The sequence below is a fragment of the Ammospiza nelsoni genome, chromosome 3, assembly GCF_027579445.1.
Source record: "Ammospiza nelsoni isolate bAmmNel1 chromosome 3, bAmmNel1.pri, whole genome shotgun sequence".
In the NCBI taxonomy this organism is placed as follows: domain Eukaryota; kingdom Metazoa; phylum Chordata; class Aves; order Passeriformes; family Passerellidae; genus Ammospiza; species Ammospiza nelsoni.
Genome location: NC_080635.1, coordinates 23,446,607 through 23,467,198, shown reverse-complemented (window position 1 = coordinate 23,467,198; position 20,592 = coordinate 23,446,607). Strand labels below are relative to the sequence as shown.

The 20,592-nt window shown below is 43.6% G+C and overlaps 1 protein-coding gene across 2 annotated transcripts; it reads left to right on the top strand.

Annotated features, from left to right (window-relative positions):
* The first annotated feature begins 2,888 nt into the window (after positions 1–2,888).
* Positions 2,889–20,089, top strand: TRAF5 (TNF receptor associated factor 5). 2 transcript variants are annotated; one of them, XM_059469320.1, is made up of 13 exons: positions 2,889–2,995; positions 6,320–6,385; positions 8,624–8,756; positions 9,182–9,513; positions 11,269–11,326; positions 12,550–12,651; positions 12,987–13,151; positions 13,453–13,530; positions 13,911–13,985; positions 14,254–14,346; positions 15,280–15,408; positions 15,925–16,093; positions 16,594–20,089. In XM_059469320.1, the coding sequence occupies exons 4-13, from the start codon at positions 9,299–9,301 to the stop codon at positions 17,169–17,171; spliced, it is 1,662 nt and encodes a 553-aa protein (XP_059325303.1). In that variant the 5' UTR covers positions 2,889–2,995; positions 6,320–6,385; positions 8,624–8,756; positions 9,182–9,298; the 3' UTR covers positions 17,172–20,089. The 2 variants fall into 2 exon arrangements, with proteins under 2 accessions (XP_059325303.1, XP_059325302.1); XM_059469319.1 differs by having other exon boundaries at positions 15,280–15,420.
* Positions 20,090–20,592: the final 503 nt, after the last annotated feature.

Below are 20,592 nucleotides of genomic sequence, written 5' to 3'. Positions count from 1 at the left end.
GCTGCAGGACCCAGCCAGTGTGGGGTCACCTGGTCACTCTGGCTGGGACACCTTACAGCCAGCGTGCCCTTGGGACTGCACCCCAGGGGGAGGATTTCAGAACCTCTTCTTTTGCTTTCTGGGGCTTTTCTGTCCAGGTTTCTCGGCAGTAACTGAAGGGTTAATGACCACACTGTTAGTCATCAGTGCCTTATCAGCAGCAGTTTGGGCTGTAAGTGTGTGGTTGTTCCACTGTCTTCCCTCAGCCCAGGAAAGAAGCTCACCTCTTTACCCTGGTGTGTGGCTGGGCTCAGGAAAGTGAGGAAACTTGAGTCATGCTGTATTGTTAATAAAAATGTTGCAAAAATTTCCAGTTTCCCCTGCTCGATACTGCAACAAATACACAAGTGTGTGAGAAACTGTTTGCACCTAAACCACAGTGATTTTGAGATGGGATTGGCCAGAGTGCTCTCTAGTTAGGCATGTTTGTCTCTGGGAGTGGGACTGTAAAGCAAGTTTTTGTCTGTAATATACTGATGTTTGCACACAGGGATTCTGTATGCAAAATATGTTGCTGTGAACTTACTCTGCAGAAGGTTATATCAAAATACAAAAGTTACTTACTATTATTATGCAAATCACCTAGTGATTAACCAAACCTCAAGGTTAGGAACCATCTGCAAAGCAGTTTTTCCCAAAGTAGATGCTGTGGGACATGAAATGGTCTGACCTGTGCTAAGACCATATGGTTCACAGTCTTGTCTGCTATATCCATGTGCTTGAAACTGGAATGTGGCCCTATGAAAGAAACAGAAAAATGCTGTGGCTGCCTGGCTGTGGCAGCATGCTCAGGCAGAGCAGCACAGCTTTCCAGTGCCCACTGCAGTTGGAGAAGGGGCCATGGGAGAGCACTGCTCCTAGTTCTTACCTCTGTACATCTCCAGCCTGTCCTCATGGGAAGGACTTTTTAAGAACACATCCTTCTTCCAGTTGACTTTTTCTGTCTTTTTAAGGAAAGAAAATGGTGATAATCTTTGCTGTCACCACTTTCCCAACAGCAAGTTCATGGGGTCCCTGAGAGCACTGGGTTTTTACATTAGCAGTTGCATTTTCAATGACAGCTCTGGCTAGAAACGTGTGTGTCTACATGTCATCAGACATTCATATGTGTTTAAAAATTTTTTTGAGGTCATCCTACTAATTCAGATGAATAACCATTGAGTTGATTCATAGATTTCTGTGGAGATGCTGGTAAAGTCCTCTATAAAGACTGAGTCAAAGGGTCTGGGTGTGGCAAATAAAACCAAGGATCTCTTCTACCTTAAACAGATATTCATGGCCAAACCAACAGAGTGGTCAAATCAGCTAAAGTCCTGAATAGTGTGTCCCTATAGGACAGAGAAAGAGAAGTGAATTTGGAAGCCCCAAAGACCTAGTTCTGCAAAATTTGTAATGGCCAATTATTTGTTAGGAAAAGTGATGACTCACTTTGGCTTCAGTACACTAAAAGATAAAAAAATTAAAGCCTATTAGTTGTCTTGCTTTCTGTCCCTGTTATTTTTTTCAGTAACTTTTGTTTCTTTATTTCATTTTTCTGTCTCTGCCTACATTCTGTTTCCTAAATGCTGTTGCTGTCTGCCTTTTCACTTGAGTTCATCCCCTTGAGTTTGCTTGAAGCTTGGTCAGGGTTTCAGCACTGTGCTTGCTGCTGAAGGAGGTCAGGGCTGCTCACGAGCAGTAACACTGCCCTGCTGCTCTCTACTCATCTGCAGAGTCAAACTGTTTAAAATTAAGATCCTGCTCCCACTCAACTTCTCCATTTGGGGTTTTCCCCAAAGCTTCCCAGAAGCAGATGGTGCTTCCTGGAGCTGTGCTTGCAGAGCACTACAATTTCTGCAGTGCTGCCTCCTCCCGAGGAACCCAGCTGGATGTGCCCTTCCCTCAGAGCTGGCAGGCTCTAGGGAAGCCTGTGTACAAGCTGTTGTGCAGTTCTGGTGTCAGGTGCTGATGGCAGGGATGAAAGGACACCTTCTGGGTTAAAAAGCTTGACTGTAGAAGGGAGCTTAGGCTGTGCTGAGAAATGCAACTTAAATCAATTTAGTTGATCCCATAAAGAAGCAGCATGCCTGCAAATTGGTGCCTTTCCCTTGGCCACTGACTTCATGATGGAATGATTTGTCTGTTCCAGAGCTTCGTGGAAGGTTCAGGAAAACGTGCTGTAGGCTGAGATACCTCCAGGAGGGAAGATGGAAACTGAAATAGGTTAGAAATGCTTTGGGAAAAGGCAAAAGAAGCTATATGTTGCATTAAGTACAAATGAGAATAGACACTTTCTTTGGAAAATTAGTATTTTAAATAACAGGAGACTTACAACTTAATGCTTTCACAGAAAATATAATAGGTTACTTTAGGAAAGAAAGAAAAAAAAATGAAAACAAGAGAGCAGAAAGCAAAGGAAGAGGGCAGAGGAGGATAAGGAAAGAGTGGGTGTAGAGATGGAGCCTAAGGCACTGCCTCGAGGGCGGCACATTTTGGACTGGGGAGGGAGGCTGCCAAGAATCCTGAGTGCACAGTTAAGTTGGGACTACAAAACCATTAGGGTTTATGGCCACTTAAGTTTTTACAAAACCAAATAAAATGTTTATTTTCTTAAAATGGATTTTATTTCAGTTTGGGAGTTCTGTTTGAGTGTCTCATGCCTGTGCAGCCTGTGGCATGAGCTGATGTGACCGAGCCAGTGCTGCTTCCTCTGTGGGCTGCCACTTCACTTCCTGCAATGGGTGGGTTCACACGGCTTTGCCAAGGCTACTGCAAAGGGCTCCCCAGGATTGGACCTGGGTGTTTCTCATGTCCTTGTGTGCTTCCTGCTGCCCTTGTACTTTTTCTTTGATCACATCACTCACCAGTTTGGTGGAAGGTGGAATCTACTCTGCATCTTGGATTCTGACTGTGAGAAACGTCCTTGGTAACCTGGTGTTGCTCCAGATGGTGAATTTGCAGTCCCTGCATCATTGCAGTAAGGCAAAACGCTTTTCAGTGGCTTGCCTTGTATCCTAACACTTCTAAAACATTTTTATGCATGCTCTTTTCAAAGCTACTCTGGGGGATTTCCACTCCCTTGCTGTTTTAAAATGCTTGTACTGCTATGCTAACCACAAAGCTCACGCTGGTAGACTCTGTCTCTCTGTCTCTGTCTCTCTCTCATTTTCTCCCCATTGAGGACCAGCTACAGCTTCCAGGTATGGCTTTACCAAAATGTGTCTTGTTAATGCTGGCAGCAGCTTAACTTTGCCAGAATTATTTCTCATTTCTGAAGAGCTATTCAGGGGCTTGGCACACAGAGGCTGGGGGAAGGCTGCAGACCCAGAAACATCTCAGGGAACAAGTTCACCCCCTGAACCAGCAAAGTGGTGTCATGATCTTGTAAGGGTGAGAGGCAGAGCCTTCTTACTGAAATTTCTGTTGGTGCTTGGGAAGGTGACAAAGCATTCAGGGATTGCCACAGAAGTGATGGCAACAGGTTTATTTTTCAGCTGTGGATGAGGTTATTTTAAGGCATAACAATATTGTGTTGATTAGAAATAGATTTCTTGATAGTGCAAAATCAATTAATTAATTATTTTTAGAACATCCAGGGAAAACAGGAGATGTAGCAAATAAGTAAACTGGCTATAAAATAAAAGGTGCTTTAGCACCAGACACACTTCATTAATTTTAAGAGTTTATTTTTAATTTTTTTTTTTAATGCAGTGTTGTAACCTGTGTCTTAAAACCCTGACGCAGTCTAGTCTTATGGGAATTCATTGTAATGCTTGACTGTACCTCTGTGCAAAGGAAACCCTACTGTCTTACTCTGCTCAGTGAAAATTTGCCTATGGACATGAGCAAACTGATGCTTGCTTAGTAAGATTTTACTGTGCCTTGAGGATGAGGTAATATTACAGTTGGAACTTCAATAGCATAGTGGTGTCTGTATACAAAAGAAAATGTTTATTTTGCTGTCCTCTGCAGCAACATCCCCCGAGGGTGCTCAGGCACATATCCAATAGGAAATTGTTGCTACTGTTAGAAGTACTCTCTCCTGGGTACCAGCTGTTCACTGCCCTGCAGCTTGTAAGTGACTGGGACAAGAGCAGAGCAGTTCCTGAGGTTCCCTCGCTGCCAGGTGAAGTGGGAGTGAGCCCTGAGTGCTGGCAGTGGGTCTGTGTTGGTGAACAAGGGATCCTTCCCTCCTCAGCCTCTGTGCTGCAGGGACACCCAGGGTGCAGCCAGGGTGCCTCTCCCACATGGGGACTTTGCAAGTGTGTTCTGTTGTCAGCAGTCAAAATGTTCTGTTTCTCCATGGGCTGGAAGGGACAAGGATGATCCCCCAGTGATGTCAGATGTCATCATCTCCTGTTTCCACATGGCTCCCTATAGCTTGCTATATCTTAAATATGTATCTCAGACTGTACAGATACTTCTAGTCATTCTTTAGGAAACTGTTAGCTCTTCCACTCTGTGTGTTGAGTTGGGGCATATATTTTTTGTCCCCAAAATAGTGGAGTTTTGGAGGACCTTAGAGTAGTAAATCATACAACTTTGTTATTTTAATTCAAAAGTACTGGAAGCAGCTAATCTGTTCATAAATTTAATAGTTTATAAGGCAGCTTAGAGAGGGTTGTTTTAATGCAACATGCGTTCCCCTCCATTCTGTTTCTGCCTGTTACCTCCCAATGAAGTGGCTTGATCTTAGACATCCAAATTTGACAAAACTTTTCCCACTGTGCCTAAGACAGTTCTGATCTCCATAAAAGGTAGATAATTTTAGAGGGAGGGACAGGGCATCTTCTCAGCCTTGTCCCTCCCAAGTGTCTTAGTGTAAAGCAACAGAAGTGGACTAGAGCTACAGAAAGGTAGGTGCATAACCTTTTTTCTGTGCCCTGTTGTATGTATGACATGGAAGCTGGCAAGTGAGGAAGGTGCTTTTTACTGGGAATACCCCAGTCCTGGAGCGTGGCTGAGCCTCACCCTCCCCTCGTGCAGTGAACCTGGCAGGAGCTGGGCTCTCAGCCCCATTTGCTGGGCAGCAGGACCAGGGATCTTGTCTTCTTGACCATGAGTGGTGATCAAATCTGTGATAACAACCTGGATATTTTCCCTTCTCAGTCTGAGACATGGTGGCACCCACTGCCTGTGCCTGGTTCTGCTGTCCTGGAAGTTTTGGCTGTAATGGTGCACTCACAGCTCATGGGGTAATGATTGTGTCACATTGGAGAAAACAGGAAAAACATGTTCTCTTTTTAAAAAGCAACCACGTTGTAAGGAATGGTTTTTCCTGTGTGCAGAAAGTGTGTTTTTGTGGCTAGAAGAAGTTAATCTGTCCACAGTGGTTCAGTGTGGCAAGGTTGCACACAGCCTCTGTCATTCTGGCTGCTGGTGGTGGAGAGAGAGAGCAGCCATGCTGGAGGGAGCTGTTTGAACGTGGCTTTAAAATGCTGATGCAATTTTATATCCTAGTAAGTCATGCCCATGCTGATTTTTCTCCTTATTATTATGTTCTGCTCAGTTTCTGAACAAGAAGCAATTTTAAGTGTGGAGCATTTTACTGGAAAATGTTTGGGCTCCGTTTGGTGTGGTAGTATTAAAACAGGATAGCTCCCAATTTATAAAGTTAATTCTTGTTATGAAAATTCTCCCACTTGGATTATTTCCAGTGAGGTTAAGGCATCTGCATGGAAAGAGTTGTTCCAGAAGCATTTTGCTTGTGCAACTCATGGTGCAGGCAGGGCTGGGATGCTGAGGTGGTGGGAAGGTGCAGCTGTGAGCTCTTTGTACTGCACTACATTTGAGCTCCCACTCATTGGTAGCTGTTTATAGGACTTGGGCTTAGTTCCTAGTGATTCATACCACTTTTTTATGTGTGGGTATAATTAATTCTGTTTATTTCAGTATAGGGAAATCCTTTTTTTTGTGATGTGTGTTTTAATGTGTCGATTTTCAGTCTCCATAAATTGGGGGGTTTTGTGTGTGTGCTGTTGCAGTGCAGTTGCAGTGAAAATCCCTTTCCAGCATGCACTGTCTGCCACAAGAGCATCATTATGCAACACGAGCCTGCCGCTCTCTGCTATTTTAAACCAGCATTACAGTTCACACGTGTGCTGAAAAACTGCAGCATACACAAAGGCAGGACAGCTTCCTCTTGCTGGAAGCTGTGAGCAGACAGAAGTGAAAGCTCCCTCAGCCCCTACCTACGCTGGCCAGGCATCAGCGTAAGCAGGAAATTGATTCAGATAACCCTGGGGTGCTCTCACTGTCACCTACAGCACTTTTTCCCCTGACGGTTTCCCTTTGGTTTCAGTTCCGAGAGCCCTGCGCTGGGAGCCAGGAGTGGGAGCAGAGCTGCTGCAAGTGCCCTGAGTCACTGGTGAGTGCTGCCATGGGAATTACACTGCCTGGGCTCCTTTGGATCACATCCCACTGAGTGCTGGCTGGCAGGGGCTGCTGCTTCTCAGCTCCTCTGAGCCTGCCCAACTGATTCACACGGGCACCTCTCCAGCTTGGGCAAAGCGCTGCCATCCACAGGCCCCTCCTGGAGCATCCCATTTCTTCCAGCAGAACAGCTGCAAGCCCTGCAGCAAAGCTCCTGCAAGGCTGGCAGCAGCGGTGAACTCCCTCATCTTCTGAGGTTTCCGCTCTGCCCTCTGAGCAGGCAGCCTCCCCTTTCACCTGGGGTGCTCTTTCCTGTGTCCTGAGGTGCCCTCAGCTGTGCAGTGCTAGTCTGGGCCAGGCTGAGGTGGAGGAGGTGCTTCCATGGAGATGCCAAGAGTATCCATTTTTAGGAGTGGGATCTGGGTTGGGTGCATTAGGAAGGTGTTTAAAGAGATACAGGCTCTCATTTCAGCAAGAGAGTGTAAAGTGTTGTACCACAGCAGAGTGCTCCTTGCAGAAAGAAATGGGAGTGATTTTGGTTGATTTAATGAGCAGTGAGAGCTCTGGAGGAGTTTCTTGATGGAATTTTTGGCTGCTGAGTGTTTCTTTTTAATGTGTCTTATAACTTTTTTTGCCTAAAATACGTCACCCCAGCTGGAGTTTCTGGAGTTAAGGAAGATCCCTAAAGGCCAAATGGGTAAAACATAGAATTGTTGTCGTTGTTGGTTTTATTTTAGTGTGTTTTTACACAGTGATGCATTAGCTTGCTAAACCATACCATCAGATGAGGTAAGTGCTGGAGCAGGATAGGACTGGGGCAATTGTCTGCCAAGTAAACGGGAGAGAGAGCAGCAATAAGAGAGAGGAAGGAAACTTGTTTCAGGGTTGTCACTGACCCAGGGCAGAGTGAGTTCTTAGGCAGCTCATCCTGTGCGTGGTCCATGCTCTGGAAGTTAATGGTGACAGCTCTCCATCTGCCTTAGAAGCAGCAGGAACACTCTGCTGCTGGCATCTGCTCCTGAGGCAGCCCAGACAGGAGACTGGTAATCCCTCAGGCTGCATTTTGTCATCTCTGGCTAATGTGAGGAAAAGAGAATTGCTCCTTATTAGGTGTCAGGGAACTGGAAGTGCCTTTTCAGAGGAGGAAAGATCGACTGTTTAAAAATGAAAGAAGCAAATGGACAGCCCTGTCTGGTTTGAAGCAGGAGGCTCTTCATTTGGAGGAACCAAACAGAGTAATTTGCAAACTCCTGTTGGAATAATAAGTCTTTAATGGCTGGAATATGATTATGGTTCATATTCCTGAGGGCTACCAGTGTTAGATGCTCAGCTGTGCTGGAGTATGTCAGACATGCAGCCTGGTGAAAGGCAGGGAGACTCTCACAAGCTGGGGAGGTGAATACTGTGTACAGCCACTAACGAGGGTGCTCAGTTACAGGAGCACTTAAATGTTGGCTGTAGAATACATTTTAATTGGTTAAGTGCTTTGGTGTGTTTTTGAATCAGGCACATTTTCTGTCTGCAGGATTTCCTGGCCCAGTATGGATTGTTAAAGCGGAAAGGAAAATGGATGTTGCTCTCTGAAGCCCAAGGTGCTCTGTGGCAGCTCACTAATTGCTGCTTTTGTGGGCCAGGAGCCGCTGCAGCAGGGAGGGAGGGCGGAGTGTCAGCCCTGGGTGCGCTGTTTCATGCCAAACACGAGGTTGTTAATGGTGATGTGCTGGCCCTGCTTCCCTCCAAAAGCAGCAAATGCCCTGGGTGACCTTACAGGAGATGAGTGAGAGCTCTCAGACAGGTGCTGATGTCAGTAAGAGTGACTCCAGTGACTGACAGGGTGGGTGGTGCACACAGAGAAAAGACAGCATCCTTTACAGCACAGCTGTAAAACTGAGCACTTCCCTCTTGAAATCAGGATCAGGCAGCTCAGGTGTGTTTTGTACAGGCCTGTAAGGAAAACGTTTTCTGAGTGCAAAGCTGCAAGAAATGCCAACCAGAGTGGCTCTAGGGTTTGAGCTACTTGCAAAAAAATAGAAACTGCAAGGTTGAGGGACTGGTGGCAAATCTCAAGGTTTGTGGCATAAGGCTTGGAACAAATTGATGGTTTTTCCTATTGGAAGATTAACATTGCATTCCTGTGCTGTGTATGAGTTATGGTTGGTTGAAGGAGAACTTACGTCACACTTTTAATTGCAACCCCGCTTTTCTTTCTTTTTTTTCCCACCACTTCTTTTAGACAGAATCAATATAGTCAAAAACCTGCACATAATCCAGTAAAATAAGAGTTTACTGCTAGAAATGAATGATCAACAGGAACAAGAAAGGTGTCAAGTTAAGAGGCTTCAACTCCTGTAACACCTAAACTGAAGGTAAAATCCCCCTGCTAGCTTATTTTTTGTATGCTCCTTGCTGTAAACTACAAAGCCATCTCCTGCTTGAAGCAGTGCACTTGCAAATTCATGTGGGTGGGCTCTACTTTATGTGGAGACTTTCCTGGTGAGCATTAAGGCCAAGACTTGGCCTCTGCTTTCCCCAGCTGTGTCTGAGACTCGTGTCGTTTTTTAAGAGCTAAGAACTGCTGCAAGAAAACAAAAAGCAAACAAAAAACCCTCCAAAACCGACCAAACCATAAAAATAATTTTTTATGGAATAATTTTCAGACTGTTAAGCTCTTTTCCAAAGAAGTGTGTTTTGATGCTTGCAGCGTGATCTTTGTTTTGTGGTTCTGTGAGTGTTATATTGCTCTTCCATAGCTGGCAGCACGTTTCCCTCTGAAACCTGTGTCCCCCTGCAGATGAGAGCCCTGCTGCCCGCAGCAGCCTGCTGCAAGCGGTAGCCGAGGCAGAGAGGCTGCCAGGGAGTGTTGGAAGAGCTTCTCCCTGCATCTGCTTGGCTTCCCAGCGCAGCTCCCATGGCCTGTGACGAGCCCGCTGCTCCCTCGGGCACCTTCACACGGCAGAACTCCTCCAGCACCGGCTCCCTGGACTTCGAGCCCAACGCCGACTACAAGTTCGTGGAGAGCCTGGAGGAGCGCTACAAGTGCGCCCACTGCCACCTGGTGCTGCACAACCCCCACCAGACGGGCTGCGGGCACCGCTTCTGCCAGCACTGCATCCTCGCTCTGAGGTGACAGCACGCTCCTCCCTGTCCGCAGGCTCCCCTGCTCCCTCCTAAAAAAGCAGCCCACGTCTCCTATAAATCAGCAGTGAGTGCCATAGTGATATTGCCCACCCAGTGAGAGGCTGAAGGAGTCAATGGCAGGGCTCTGTTGAACCCAGGGTGAAAAACGCCAATCACTTGTTTTAAAAATTTTAAAAGTTTAATAGTAATAAAATGGTTATAAAAATAATAATATAATTAGAGTAATAATAATTTGGACAATTCGGATTAGGGCAATATGAGATAACAGAAGCAAAGAGTTACGGATGTCCGGGTACCTTCTTCTGGGCAGCACAAGCCTGAAAAAGGACACGTTAATAGAGGATTAACCCTTAAAAGCAGTAACCTATTTCATATTCATACATCTCATACATGATGCATAAATTCCATTCAAACAAGGGATTCTGTCTGGTCAGTGTCAACTTCTTCCTCTTAATCCTGATGGCATCTTCAGGGGTGAGCAAGGTGGGAAGAAGTTCGTTTCTTCTGATAATGAGGCAATAAATTCTCTTTCTCTGAAAGATTCAGGTGTTCTGTGGCTGCTATCTGGTGCAAGTACCTCTTTCCTTTCTTTAAAAAAATATCCCACATACATAGGTCTTATTTTAACTACAAAAATTACCTTTTAACCACAAAACTACATTTACCATACTATTGAAATGTTAATACAGCACTACTAATCAGTACAATAAAATACATATAGTAAATATCTGTGTAGAGCCATATAAATGCACTTTTCACACCACTGACTGTGTGCTCAGTGTTTTAAAGGTGTCTCTAAAGACCTTACCCCATCTGCAGGGAAGTCAGCATAAAGAAACTGTTGATGTAAGCTGATAGTGCTGTGTGAGATGCTGCTGTGGTCTGTCTGTCTGCCATGGTGCTCTTCAGAGGAATTTGCTGCATTGATGTCTCACGGTGTTGCTGCTGGTGGTTAGACTAGGCTGTGTTCATTTGCTTCTGTGTAATTCCTCTGAATTCAGCAGAATTGTAAGCTGATTTTAATATTACCTGATGCTGCAGTCAGATCACAAGGCTGCTGGCATGTCTCTTGCTTGGTACAAATGAGTTTACCCTCCAGACCTGTCTGGGAATACGTTATGGACTCTTTGGTGTGCCTGAGGGCAGGATTTCACCTGGAAAGGTTGCAGATGAGCCTCTTTATGTGGATAGATATCACTAATTACCTTTTGTGAACTTTAGATACTTCATGTTTGCTGCTTTATCTCTGGGTTAACTCCTTTTGCACTGCCTCTATGACTGTTTTCCTGGATTTTACATTATTCCTGTGCCTTTTAAGAAAGAAGCCATTAGATCTCCTTTTAGTGGCATATCAAGGAGGGCACTGCTTCTAGTAGACAAAGGCTGGATTTAAAGCACACAATGAGAATTTTTGAGATATGACATTTGTGATCTGCAGATGGTCAGACAGTGATGATGTTCCCTTAATTAAAAAACATCTTGTGGTTTTTACCATTGAACACTCTTAAGACAGACTCTGCTTTCTGTTATGTATTCACAGTTACTGCCTTATGTCCTTTTTAAGCTATGGACAGAATTTGGCTGTGCAGTTGCCAGATGAAAGTGTTTTTAAAGGGCTTTTTGTTATTGTTTTTATGCCATCTACTGCTGACTGCTGTCAGAGTCAGATTATAGCATAGCCCAATTTCATAAAACAAATTGAATTTCCTGTGGGTTAACACGACTCTTCTTTTGATCTAGAGAGTTAAATGCAGTACCCACCTGTCCTGTCGACAAAGAAACAATAAAAATGCATGAGGTAAGTGGCTGTAGCTTTATTTCAGCAGTCAGCATTTACATGGGAAAGGCAAGGCAGCTGAGAGCAAGGTGGCTTTCAGTCCTCAGGGCAGAGCAGTTTTTTGTCTCTGAAATAATGCTTAAGGAAGCATTATTCTCTCCCAGAAAGGGATTATGGCTGCCTAGCTTAAGCTTCATTTTATACCTCATGTTCTAAAGTTATTTCATTTTAGTCCTCTGTATTTCCAGTAAAGTGTTGAAGAATTTCACAAAGCTTTGAATCCTCCCAAGTCACCAGATGTATGGTTTTTTAAAGGAGATTTTACTGACTTGCTTTTTAAATTCCCTGTCTTGCTGGAGTATCTTGTTTATTTGATTGTCTTCGTTTTAACTTGGCTATAATTTGATTTCTTGATTATCTCCATTAGATGTCATTAACCCTGAAGACCTAATTTACTTTTGGGTAACTTTTAGAGGAAAAGAGAGATAATACTTTTTATTTTGCAAGCTGTTGTTGCTTTTGGTTGTTTTGTTTTATAATGGAATAGTTTGTCCTTATTTATATTCCAAAGCTTAAAAGTATACTACATACTGGTCCTGCCAGAAATTTTCCAGGGAAATAAAATGTCTCCTTCCTCTCTCTCCTAATCCTGATAGGAAGTTATAATCAGACTATCTACAGGATTTTTGTTTTTCATTTTTCATCCTCTATTTCTTGCAAATTTTGATGACAACAATGCAGGAAGATCTCTAAATAAGGCTGAGAGTTTGCTCTGGGGGCTTCATTTGCCTCTGCATACACAGCTGAGAACAGTGCTGCTTCTCAGAGGTGACAGAAAGGATATCTCAGCATCACCTCCATCCCAAAGGCACTGCTTGAACAGAGTGGAGCATGCACAGAGCTGGCTTTCAGAGCGTGTTAGCTCCAGCTGCTTTCTTCTAGATACAGGCAGGCTCTGGCAGTGCTTATACAGCTCCTGTGCTACTAGTCCTGCTGGCTGTGGGATGGATCAGCATCTCTGGAATAACTACATGGGGAGAAAAAACCTGTGCTTACTAGAAATGTCATAAATGGCTGAATTTATAGTTTCAATACAAATTTTCAATATGAATTATCGAGAGCCATACTCACAATTATGGTGTCTGTGCTTGAACACCTAGAAGATCTGTAGTGATGCTTGTTCTTAATATTATTTATAACATCCCATGTGACTGCATATTAAGGCTAGTTTGCTTCCTTTACAGGTATTCAAAGACAACTGCTGTAAAAGAGAAGTTCTCAACTTGCATGTGTTCTGCAAAAACTTTCCTGACTGCAATTCAAAAGTAATTCTGGGGCGATATCAGGTTGGTTTGCTTGATCAAATTTTGAAGCCTTTGATTTTCATGACAGCTCTGTGTATTTATGATCAGCTAAATTCCCGTGATTGTCTTCAGAGTTATTGTAGCAAAGTGGTTCAAGTACAAGGATTATGACAGCTATACACTGTAAGTAGCATAGATTACAGCTTTTAGCTTGTTCCAGCTTTGCCTTGGGGTGTTGTTTTTTTAATAAGAACCATTTGCTTTATGTAGCCTTTGTAAATCGCAGCATTCATTCATATTCTGAATGCTTAGGTGATTGTTGATTGGAGGGAACCACACTGGCCTTCTGGCATTTACCCTGCTGCTGTGTGTTGCAGGAGCATCTGCAGCAGTGTTTGTTTGAAAGCATGCAGTGCACTAATGATGGATGTCAGGATCAAATTCTCCGCAAAGACCTGAAGGAGCACTTGAGCCAGCACTGTAAATTCCGGGAAGAGAGGTGCCAGTACTGTAATACACATGTGGTCTTAATTAACATAAAGGTAAGATTATGGAGCATTCCTGGGAAACCATCACCTGTTTCCCCTTGATATTGCTGAGTGAAAAGTTTCCAGCATTGCAATGGCACTTAACTCCTGAAACAAAATTTGGCTGAGTGGCTGAAGGAGAAAGTACAATAAATGTAATTTAAATTATACCAATTATTGATGCTCTCTTATGAACAACAAAGTGATATGTGACTTGCATTTGTATGTTTGGGATTACTTTTTGCATAGCTTCCTCTGTATATATTACTTTACAAAAATGAAAGCCATTGCCTTGTTCTGTTTTCTTTTTCTTTAGAATCATGAGAAAAATGACTGCCCTGATTATCCTGTGCCTTGTCTCCAAAACTGTTCACAAATAATTCTGAAAAAAGAGGTACTATTATTTTTTCTGATACTGCAATTCAGCATATCACATAAATTTATGAAAACTGAAAGCTGCAGACCACATTAGCCCATGCCAATAAAATTTCATTGCTCTAATGAAATTTGAAGTTTCCTTTGTTTGATCCTAAAAAGGATAGATCTCCCATCTTCTAAGTGGATTTTTCTGTCACTGTAAGCCATGGGTGTTTTGCAGCATGGAAAAATACCTGGCTTGCTTATTGATTCTGAATACTTGTTTTCCTGGTAAAGTGATTGGTGGTATCATGACAATGGCCTTTATTCACCCTTTTTGCAGGCATTTAGATTTTATTAGTGCTTTGAATGACTAAGAGTTTATTTAATCACAAACTACTTCATTAATACATGCAGATTGAAAAGCACCACGCTGTGTGTCCCGAGGCAGAAGTGGACTGTCCATACAAGCAGTACGGCTGTCATGTAAAGGTACTGTTTTACACATCTTTGTCTGTACCAGGACTGGACTTTGTCTCTCAAACCATCAGAATAATTAAAATAACCAATTTATGTCCTTTCACAACCATTTCTGCTGGCTAAGATGAAATACTAGAGAATCAGGACTGCCCTTCCCTCCCTTTCAAGGCATAAAGGACATATTTTGAATGTTTGCATCAATAATTATTTTACCAACAGCTTCAAAGATCTGCTTATCTTACTATTTTATTCTTTCACTTCCTCCCTCTGCCTCACTAAGGTTAAAAGAGGGAAACTTGCTGAACATGAAAATAGTGCCCTGAGGGAACACATGCTGCAGATTTTAGACAAGAACTCCCAGTTGGAAGAGCAGGTAAGTCATATTTAATGAGCACTCTTCAGCAGTTCTTGACTGGTTAGAGGATGATACGAGATTCTACATTTGTTGCCTGGTTTAGATCAGGTACATTTTAAAAGACTGTTTTTATGGTTTTTCACACCTCAGAAGACAGAGTAAGCTCTTCTAGTGAAGCCAGTTAATTACAGGGAAACCTCTGTGTGCTCAGGCACATATATTCTCCACCAGGCACAGTGGGAGGCTCCTTGCTATTGCTCACCTCATTTGCTTTCAGTCTCTGCTTTACACTGGATTTGAGGTTTAGAGATAAAGTAATTTAAAGTTTAATTGACTAGCCAGGTTGCTCGAAAAGCAGCCTTTAGGTGCCCAGGTCACCTGCTCTGTGTGGAGGCAGCACAGAGGACAGCAGAGCCAGTTGCAGGCACCTCTCTGCTCAAGATCACTTCTTTGGCTCCCAGCAGGAGACTGGATTTAGGCCCAGTCCTGTTAACTTAGTTGATGGGGGACTTACTCTTTGCTTGTTTATGCAAGAAATAAAAGTCCCAAACTGCTAAAACTTGATTTTGAAGTGTGTATCCCTCACTGACTCATCTCTTCTGCTGGTTAGACATCAGCAGAGGAAAAAATGCATATACATACACATGCACCTGTGCATGTAAGTATATATTATCCCACTATAGAGCTGAATGGATCATCACGATGGAAATGATAGGAGCCTCTTAGCATCTGGAGCCACACAGATCTGCTCAAGAGTCTGATTACCTTATGTGCAGTTCTTGCCAGTGCTTATTCACAAATAGTGAATGAAGGAGTGCTCTGTCTAGCTCAGTTAGAGGATTTGCTTTGTAAACTTTCCCACTGTCTCTTGTATAGTCAGATACATTATAATTTCTGCATCGTATGTTTTGATGTTCCTTAGCATTTATACTCTGATTTTTCCATCTGTAGATATCTGACCTGTATAAGAGCCTGGAATGTAAAGAGATTAAAATCCAGCAGCTAGCAGATGCCATTAAGAAGTGTGAGAAAGAATTCAGACAGTATACACAACTGTTTGGTAACAATAGCAACTTGATGGTAAGCACTCAGGTGAGACCTTGATTTTACTTTTTTTACCAATTGCTTTTTTGCATCCTGAAATATGTTTCTCTGGTAATTGTTGTTATTAATAGCACAGCAGTAACAATCTCCCCAAGACCTTCTCATTTTTTTACAATATGGTATTGTCTTTTCCTTTTAATCAATACAGAAGTTTGGATACATGATCTGGGCAAAAAAAGCACAGTACAAATCCTCATGGTCAGATGCCCAGGGCAAATGTGCAGGTGTAAATTTGAATAATGAGTTGAATGAAGTGGTGCAGTGTGAATGGGTTCTGAATGAGGAATGGCTTCTCAGTCTGTTAATGTGCTGAATTAATCATGAAGGAGCACTGGGATAAGTTCCTAAGCCAGCAGAGCACTTTGAATGCATCACATTGTTGCTACTGCTCACATGCTAGACTTCACTATCTTAATTCAAAGCAAATGCCTGGTTTTATGGATATCTCTTGTCTCTACTTCCCACCCTCTTCCAATGGCATGAACTGGGAAGGCTCTGGCCAGTCACCTGGACAAGTCTGCACGCCTGGAATCACAAGTGAAACAGCTAATACAGATGGCAAACCAGCAGCAAAGTAAACTAGACCTGCGGCCCCTGTTTGACACCATTGAAACCATGAAACAGAAGATTGCCCTGATGGAGACGTACGACCAGCGCTTGGGTATGTTGGCACTTCCCTGCACACGTGGGGGGTTGCTGATTTACTGCTGGCTAAGTGGGGGTTCTGGTGCTACAATCGGGCAGTTGGAGCTTTTCACTAGAAAGGGCTTTCTTCTTGCATTCTGAGACCAAACTGTGATGGTGTGTGCGGTGTTCTCCCATCTTTCCCTACTGCACAGTATCTCCTGAACTCCGGTGGCACTGCAGGGCCACAGAGCCACAGAGCTGGCCTTGGTTTGGCTCCTGCACTGTGATGGAGGCCATGATGCTATTCAGACATTCATGATTTATAGTTGACAGCTTTTCTTACTCAACTACCAGCTGCTGCAATTACAGTTTTAAAAAGTTAACAGCTGTAGTTCATAGCCTGTACTCACACTTGGGTAGATCAGTTTTGCCAGCTTGAGCCTGGGTGCTCGTTTTATCCAGGGCTCTGACGGTTTTATTTTACCAAATGTGTCTCTCTTTGTTCTATTTCTTTTTATTTCGCTCTTCTCTCAGTTGTTTTGGAAGATCAATCCAGCAAACATGATCGCCAGATCAATAATCACAAAGCACAGCTCAATAAAAACGAAGAACGATTTAAGCTTTTGGAAGGCACGTGCTACAATGGGAAATTAATCTGGAAAATCACGGACTACAAGAAGAAGAAAAGAGAGGCAGTGGAGGGCCGTGTGCCGTCCATAGCCAGCCAGCCCTTCTACACCAGCCGCTGCGGGTACAGGCTGTGTGCTAGAGCCTACCTGAACGGGGACGGCTCGGGAAAGGGAACCCACATCTCCCTCTACTTCGTGGTCATGAGGGGCGAGTTTGACTCGCTGCTGCTGTGGCCTTTCAAGCAGAAGGTTACACTTATGCTTTTGGACCAAAGTGGGAAAAAAAATCACATTGTGGAAGTCTTTAGAGCTGACCCCAACAGCAGCAGTTTCAAAAGGCCGGATGGAGAAATGAATATCGCCTCTGGCTGTCCGCGCTTCGTGCCACACACCATCCTGGAAAGCACAAAGAACACCTACATCAGAGATGACACTCTCTTCTTGAAAGTGGTCGTGGACCTAACTGACCTGGAGGAACTGTGAAAAGCCCGGTCAACGTGACTGCTGCTTCTGTGGTGAGCACCAGCCATGCAATAGCAAATTGCCACCAGTCAAGCTACTGAGAATGTTTCATGGCTTTGGACTACAGGACAGATAAAGAATTGCCAAAGCATCAGCCTTTCCTTTTCTACCCTTTTTTCAAGACTGCATTTTTAAGGCAGCTAGAAGTCCAGGTTGGCGCAAAGATGCATTCAATCCAGATTGGTTCAGTCCAGGCTGGGGGGAATGCTTGGCTCCCATCCCCAGACTGGCATTTGGAGATGAACCTCCTCCAGTAAATTTCCAGGAGCCCAGGCAGGCCTGTGGGCTCCTCTCCCTCACACAGAAGTGAAGCCATGCCCAAACATGCAAGTGCATTTCATCTGTCTGCAATGGAAACATTTCAACATTAGCAAATTTGAATCAATGTGTCTTGATCCCTCCATCTTCTGGATTTTTGAAGCAGGGAGAATGGCTTAAGTCAGGCAGGGTAAACATTGGCCAAGTATCTTGCATCTTTTTTATTTGTTTTAATCGTGTTTGTCCAGAAAGCCCAGAGGAAGGAGCCAATGCCTCTTACTTTTTTAGCCTGTTTTTTCAGCTGTATAGAGTACCCCAGGTCACAACAGCTTTCTTGTGTCCTTTCCACTCCTGCCTAGTGCCTTGGGACTGGTTTCCATTGGTGGTAAACATCCACAGTCCCCATCTGAAGCCAAAAGCTGCAGGTGCTTCTCACCTCTCAGGACATGGCCAGAGGCAGGGCATTCAGCCAGCCTGCCAGCTCCTGGCTGCACTGCTGGAGGAGGGCCAAAACTCCTGTTCTTTTGCTTCCACATCTGTGCAAAAGAGATGTTTTCTGGCCTTACCAGCTCTACAAAAGGCAGGAAGAGCTTGGGGAATAGCTCACTTATGTAACATGCACTTTTCCTCTCTCCTAGAAGTTTGGGGAAGAAGGGGGAAAATAGATTAGGGAGTGAGGTTGCTGTAAGAAGCCAATTTTGACAATCAGTGCAGCTTTAGTGTTTGTTAAAGGATGACACAGCTGCTGACCGTGATGTCTGAAGATCTTAATTTTTATTCCAAGTTCCTTCCATATTGCAAAGGAATGTGTGCATTGTACAGGGTTTATTTGAGACAGACTAAAACCACCAAGGTCAGGCACTGAGGAACATGTAACACAGAACACATGTGCCTTTTTAAAGCCCTTTGGGTGCCTGTAAGAGGGATGTAATTCTGCATGCTCAGTGATTTTGTTATTACAAGTGGCAGAATTTTGCATCTCTCATCTCTTACAGGTCAGGTGGGGAAACACCTCAGCATTATCCATTGCTCCAAAGCTTATCAAGAGACAGCAAGAAACTAAGCTGGTTTTGGAGTAAGAGTAAACTAGGCAGGATAAAAATCAAAATAGGGCACAGACTGAAAGGCATAAGATAGAAAATTCAAGAGGGCAAATGTGGTAAAATGAAAAATACCCTTCCCATAAGGGATGTTGATAAGACTCTAAATAATTCAAGGATTGATACCAAGATGAAGGCAAAGTACTTTATTTTGTATCTGCAATCTTATTGCTAGACATTCACTTTCCCACGTGGTTTTCAGGGCATAATTCAGACACATGTATTTTCTAACTCAGGGGTGGAGGGGAAGAGACCTTAGTAATCTGTACCTCCTCGTGGGTTAGCACATGGAAAATCTTTGTTTTGATCTAGAAGTCCTTTTGTTTTATAATGTCAAGATGTACTGAGCCACCATAGGGGCTTTCCATGTTCCCGGGGACAGATTGTGAGGAACAAATTTTTTCTTGTGTACCTCCACCATTGACCTCAGGAGTCATTTCAGCTGTAAAACAGAATGAATTAGGCATAACACTTGGTTACATAAAGAGCAGGCTTGTTTTGACAGTGGTATGCCATTCTGTGACATCAACCCTGAGCCTGGATTTCATGTCACTCATTACTTTAATTTTTGTCATGTAACCTTCAAAGTGACACAACTTCCATAATAACCACTAACAACTGATGGGAATGTACCATCCCTGTGTCCTGGGACTCTCCAGGACACTGAGTGTTCAATACAGAAAGTGATAAAGGACAAGCAAGGGAGGCAAGATGGAAAGGATGTGTGTGGTCTGTATCCTGGCAAATTCCCAGCCCCCTCTGCCTCCACCACCCCAAATGTAAAATGGGAATAATAATACTTGCAGAAGCACTAGGGCTATTTAAATGTTTGTGAAGAAGTTTGAGCATGAAAAGAGCTAAGTATTATTAAAACTCCATTTCTAATTGTTAGAATAGGTGATGGCATAGTGATGTGGATAAGTGTTTAGTGTTTTCCTAGACAGATTTTGGAAGCATGTTTGGTTTTATGCAGTTCCTACCTGCAGTCTCTCCTCTACCTACTGGTTGGGTTTAGGTTTTTGCCATGAATATTCCTTTTAAAATTCTGAAGCACAAATTCATCCTGGGTGATGGAAACATCCCTTTTGAAATACTGCCTGTTTTATAAAGAATTAGTTGAGAAGATTAATTTTTTTAAAGACAACCTTCTTTAAATTTGTTCTTTTTAGTACAGAAATTAAGATATTTATGTTAAAATTTTCAGTGATTTTTTTACTGCTTGTAAACAGGGTTTTAAATTTCATCCCATTCCTAATAAAATGTTGTATAGCATGAACTGTCAGGAAGAATTTTGATGTTGCATGAAGAATACCAAAAAACTTTTCAATAATATTGTACTGGGTAAGTAACCAAAAGAGCATAGGGTATTTCTACATGAGCATACCATATGTTTCTAATATATTTATTGATAGTTTGTAGTTGTTTGAATATCTCTTACTACAATAGAGGCATTTTTCTAGCCGAATGTCTTTACTGTGTACATAAACTAATGTAAGAATAAATAATTTTATCATCCTTCTAGAGGGACTGTTTTTGGCTGGACTGAAGGAGACTTTTAAGGATGTGGAGTACTGGACTTTTGTTTACACTAATTAAAAAAAATTACAAAAACCAACACTGCTTAAGATTAGGAATCAATGTGCTTCACGGGTATTTTGGTTCGCACTTGGATATCGCAGAGCAAGTTCAGTAAATCCTAAGCTATATCAGATGAATATCCTCGAGGTCTGAGGCTGCACTGCGATGACAATTTGTGCTTGGGCCGGCTTTGGGCTCAGCAGGGCTTGGATTTGTTTCGGTTCAGAGCAGGAACAGGAACTGTTCCAGAATCCCACGACTGCGGCGTGCTTGGGAACGCGGTGCTGTGCAGCGGGAAGGGGACGCTGGGCAGGGCAGAGCCCAGGCAGGCGGAGCGGGGGCCGCGATCGGTCCCCGTGAGGGAGGGCGGGCAGGAAGCGGCGGAGCGGGGCCGTGCTCGGTCCCCGTGCCCGCGGCTGCCGTGAGGGAGGGCGGGCAGGAAGCGG

Excerpts from the sequence above, each read along its gene's own strand:
- TRAF5 (XM_059469319.1), top strand. The coding sequence starts at position 9,299 with ATGGCCTGTGACGAGCCCGCTGCTCCCTCGGGCACCTTCACACGGCAG. Across the intron at positions 11,327-12,549 it reads AAACAATAAAAATGCATGAG|GTATTCAAAGACAACTGCTG; the intron begins GTAAGTGGCTGT and ends CTTCCTTTACAG. Across the intron at positions 16,094-16,593 it reads GACGTACGACCAGCGCTTGG|TTGTTTTGGAAGATCAATCC; the intron begins GTATGTTGGCAC and ends CTCTTCTCTCAG.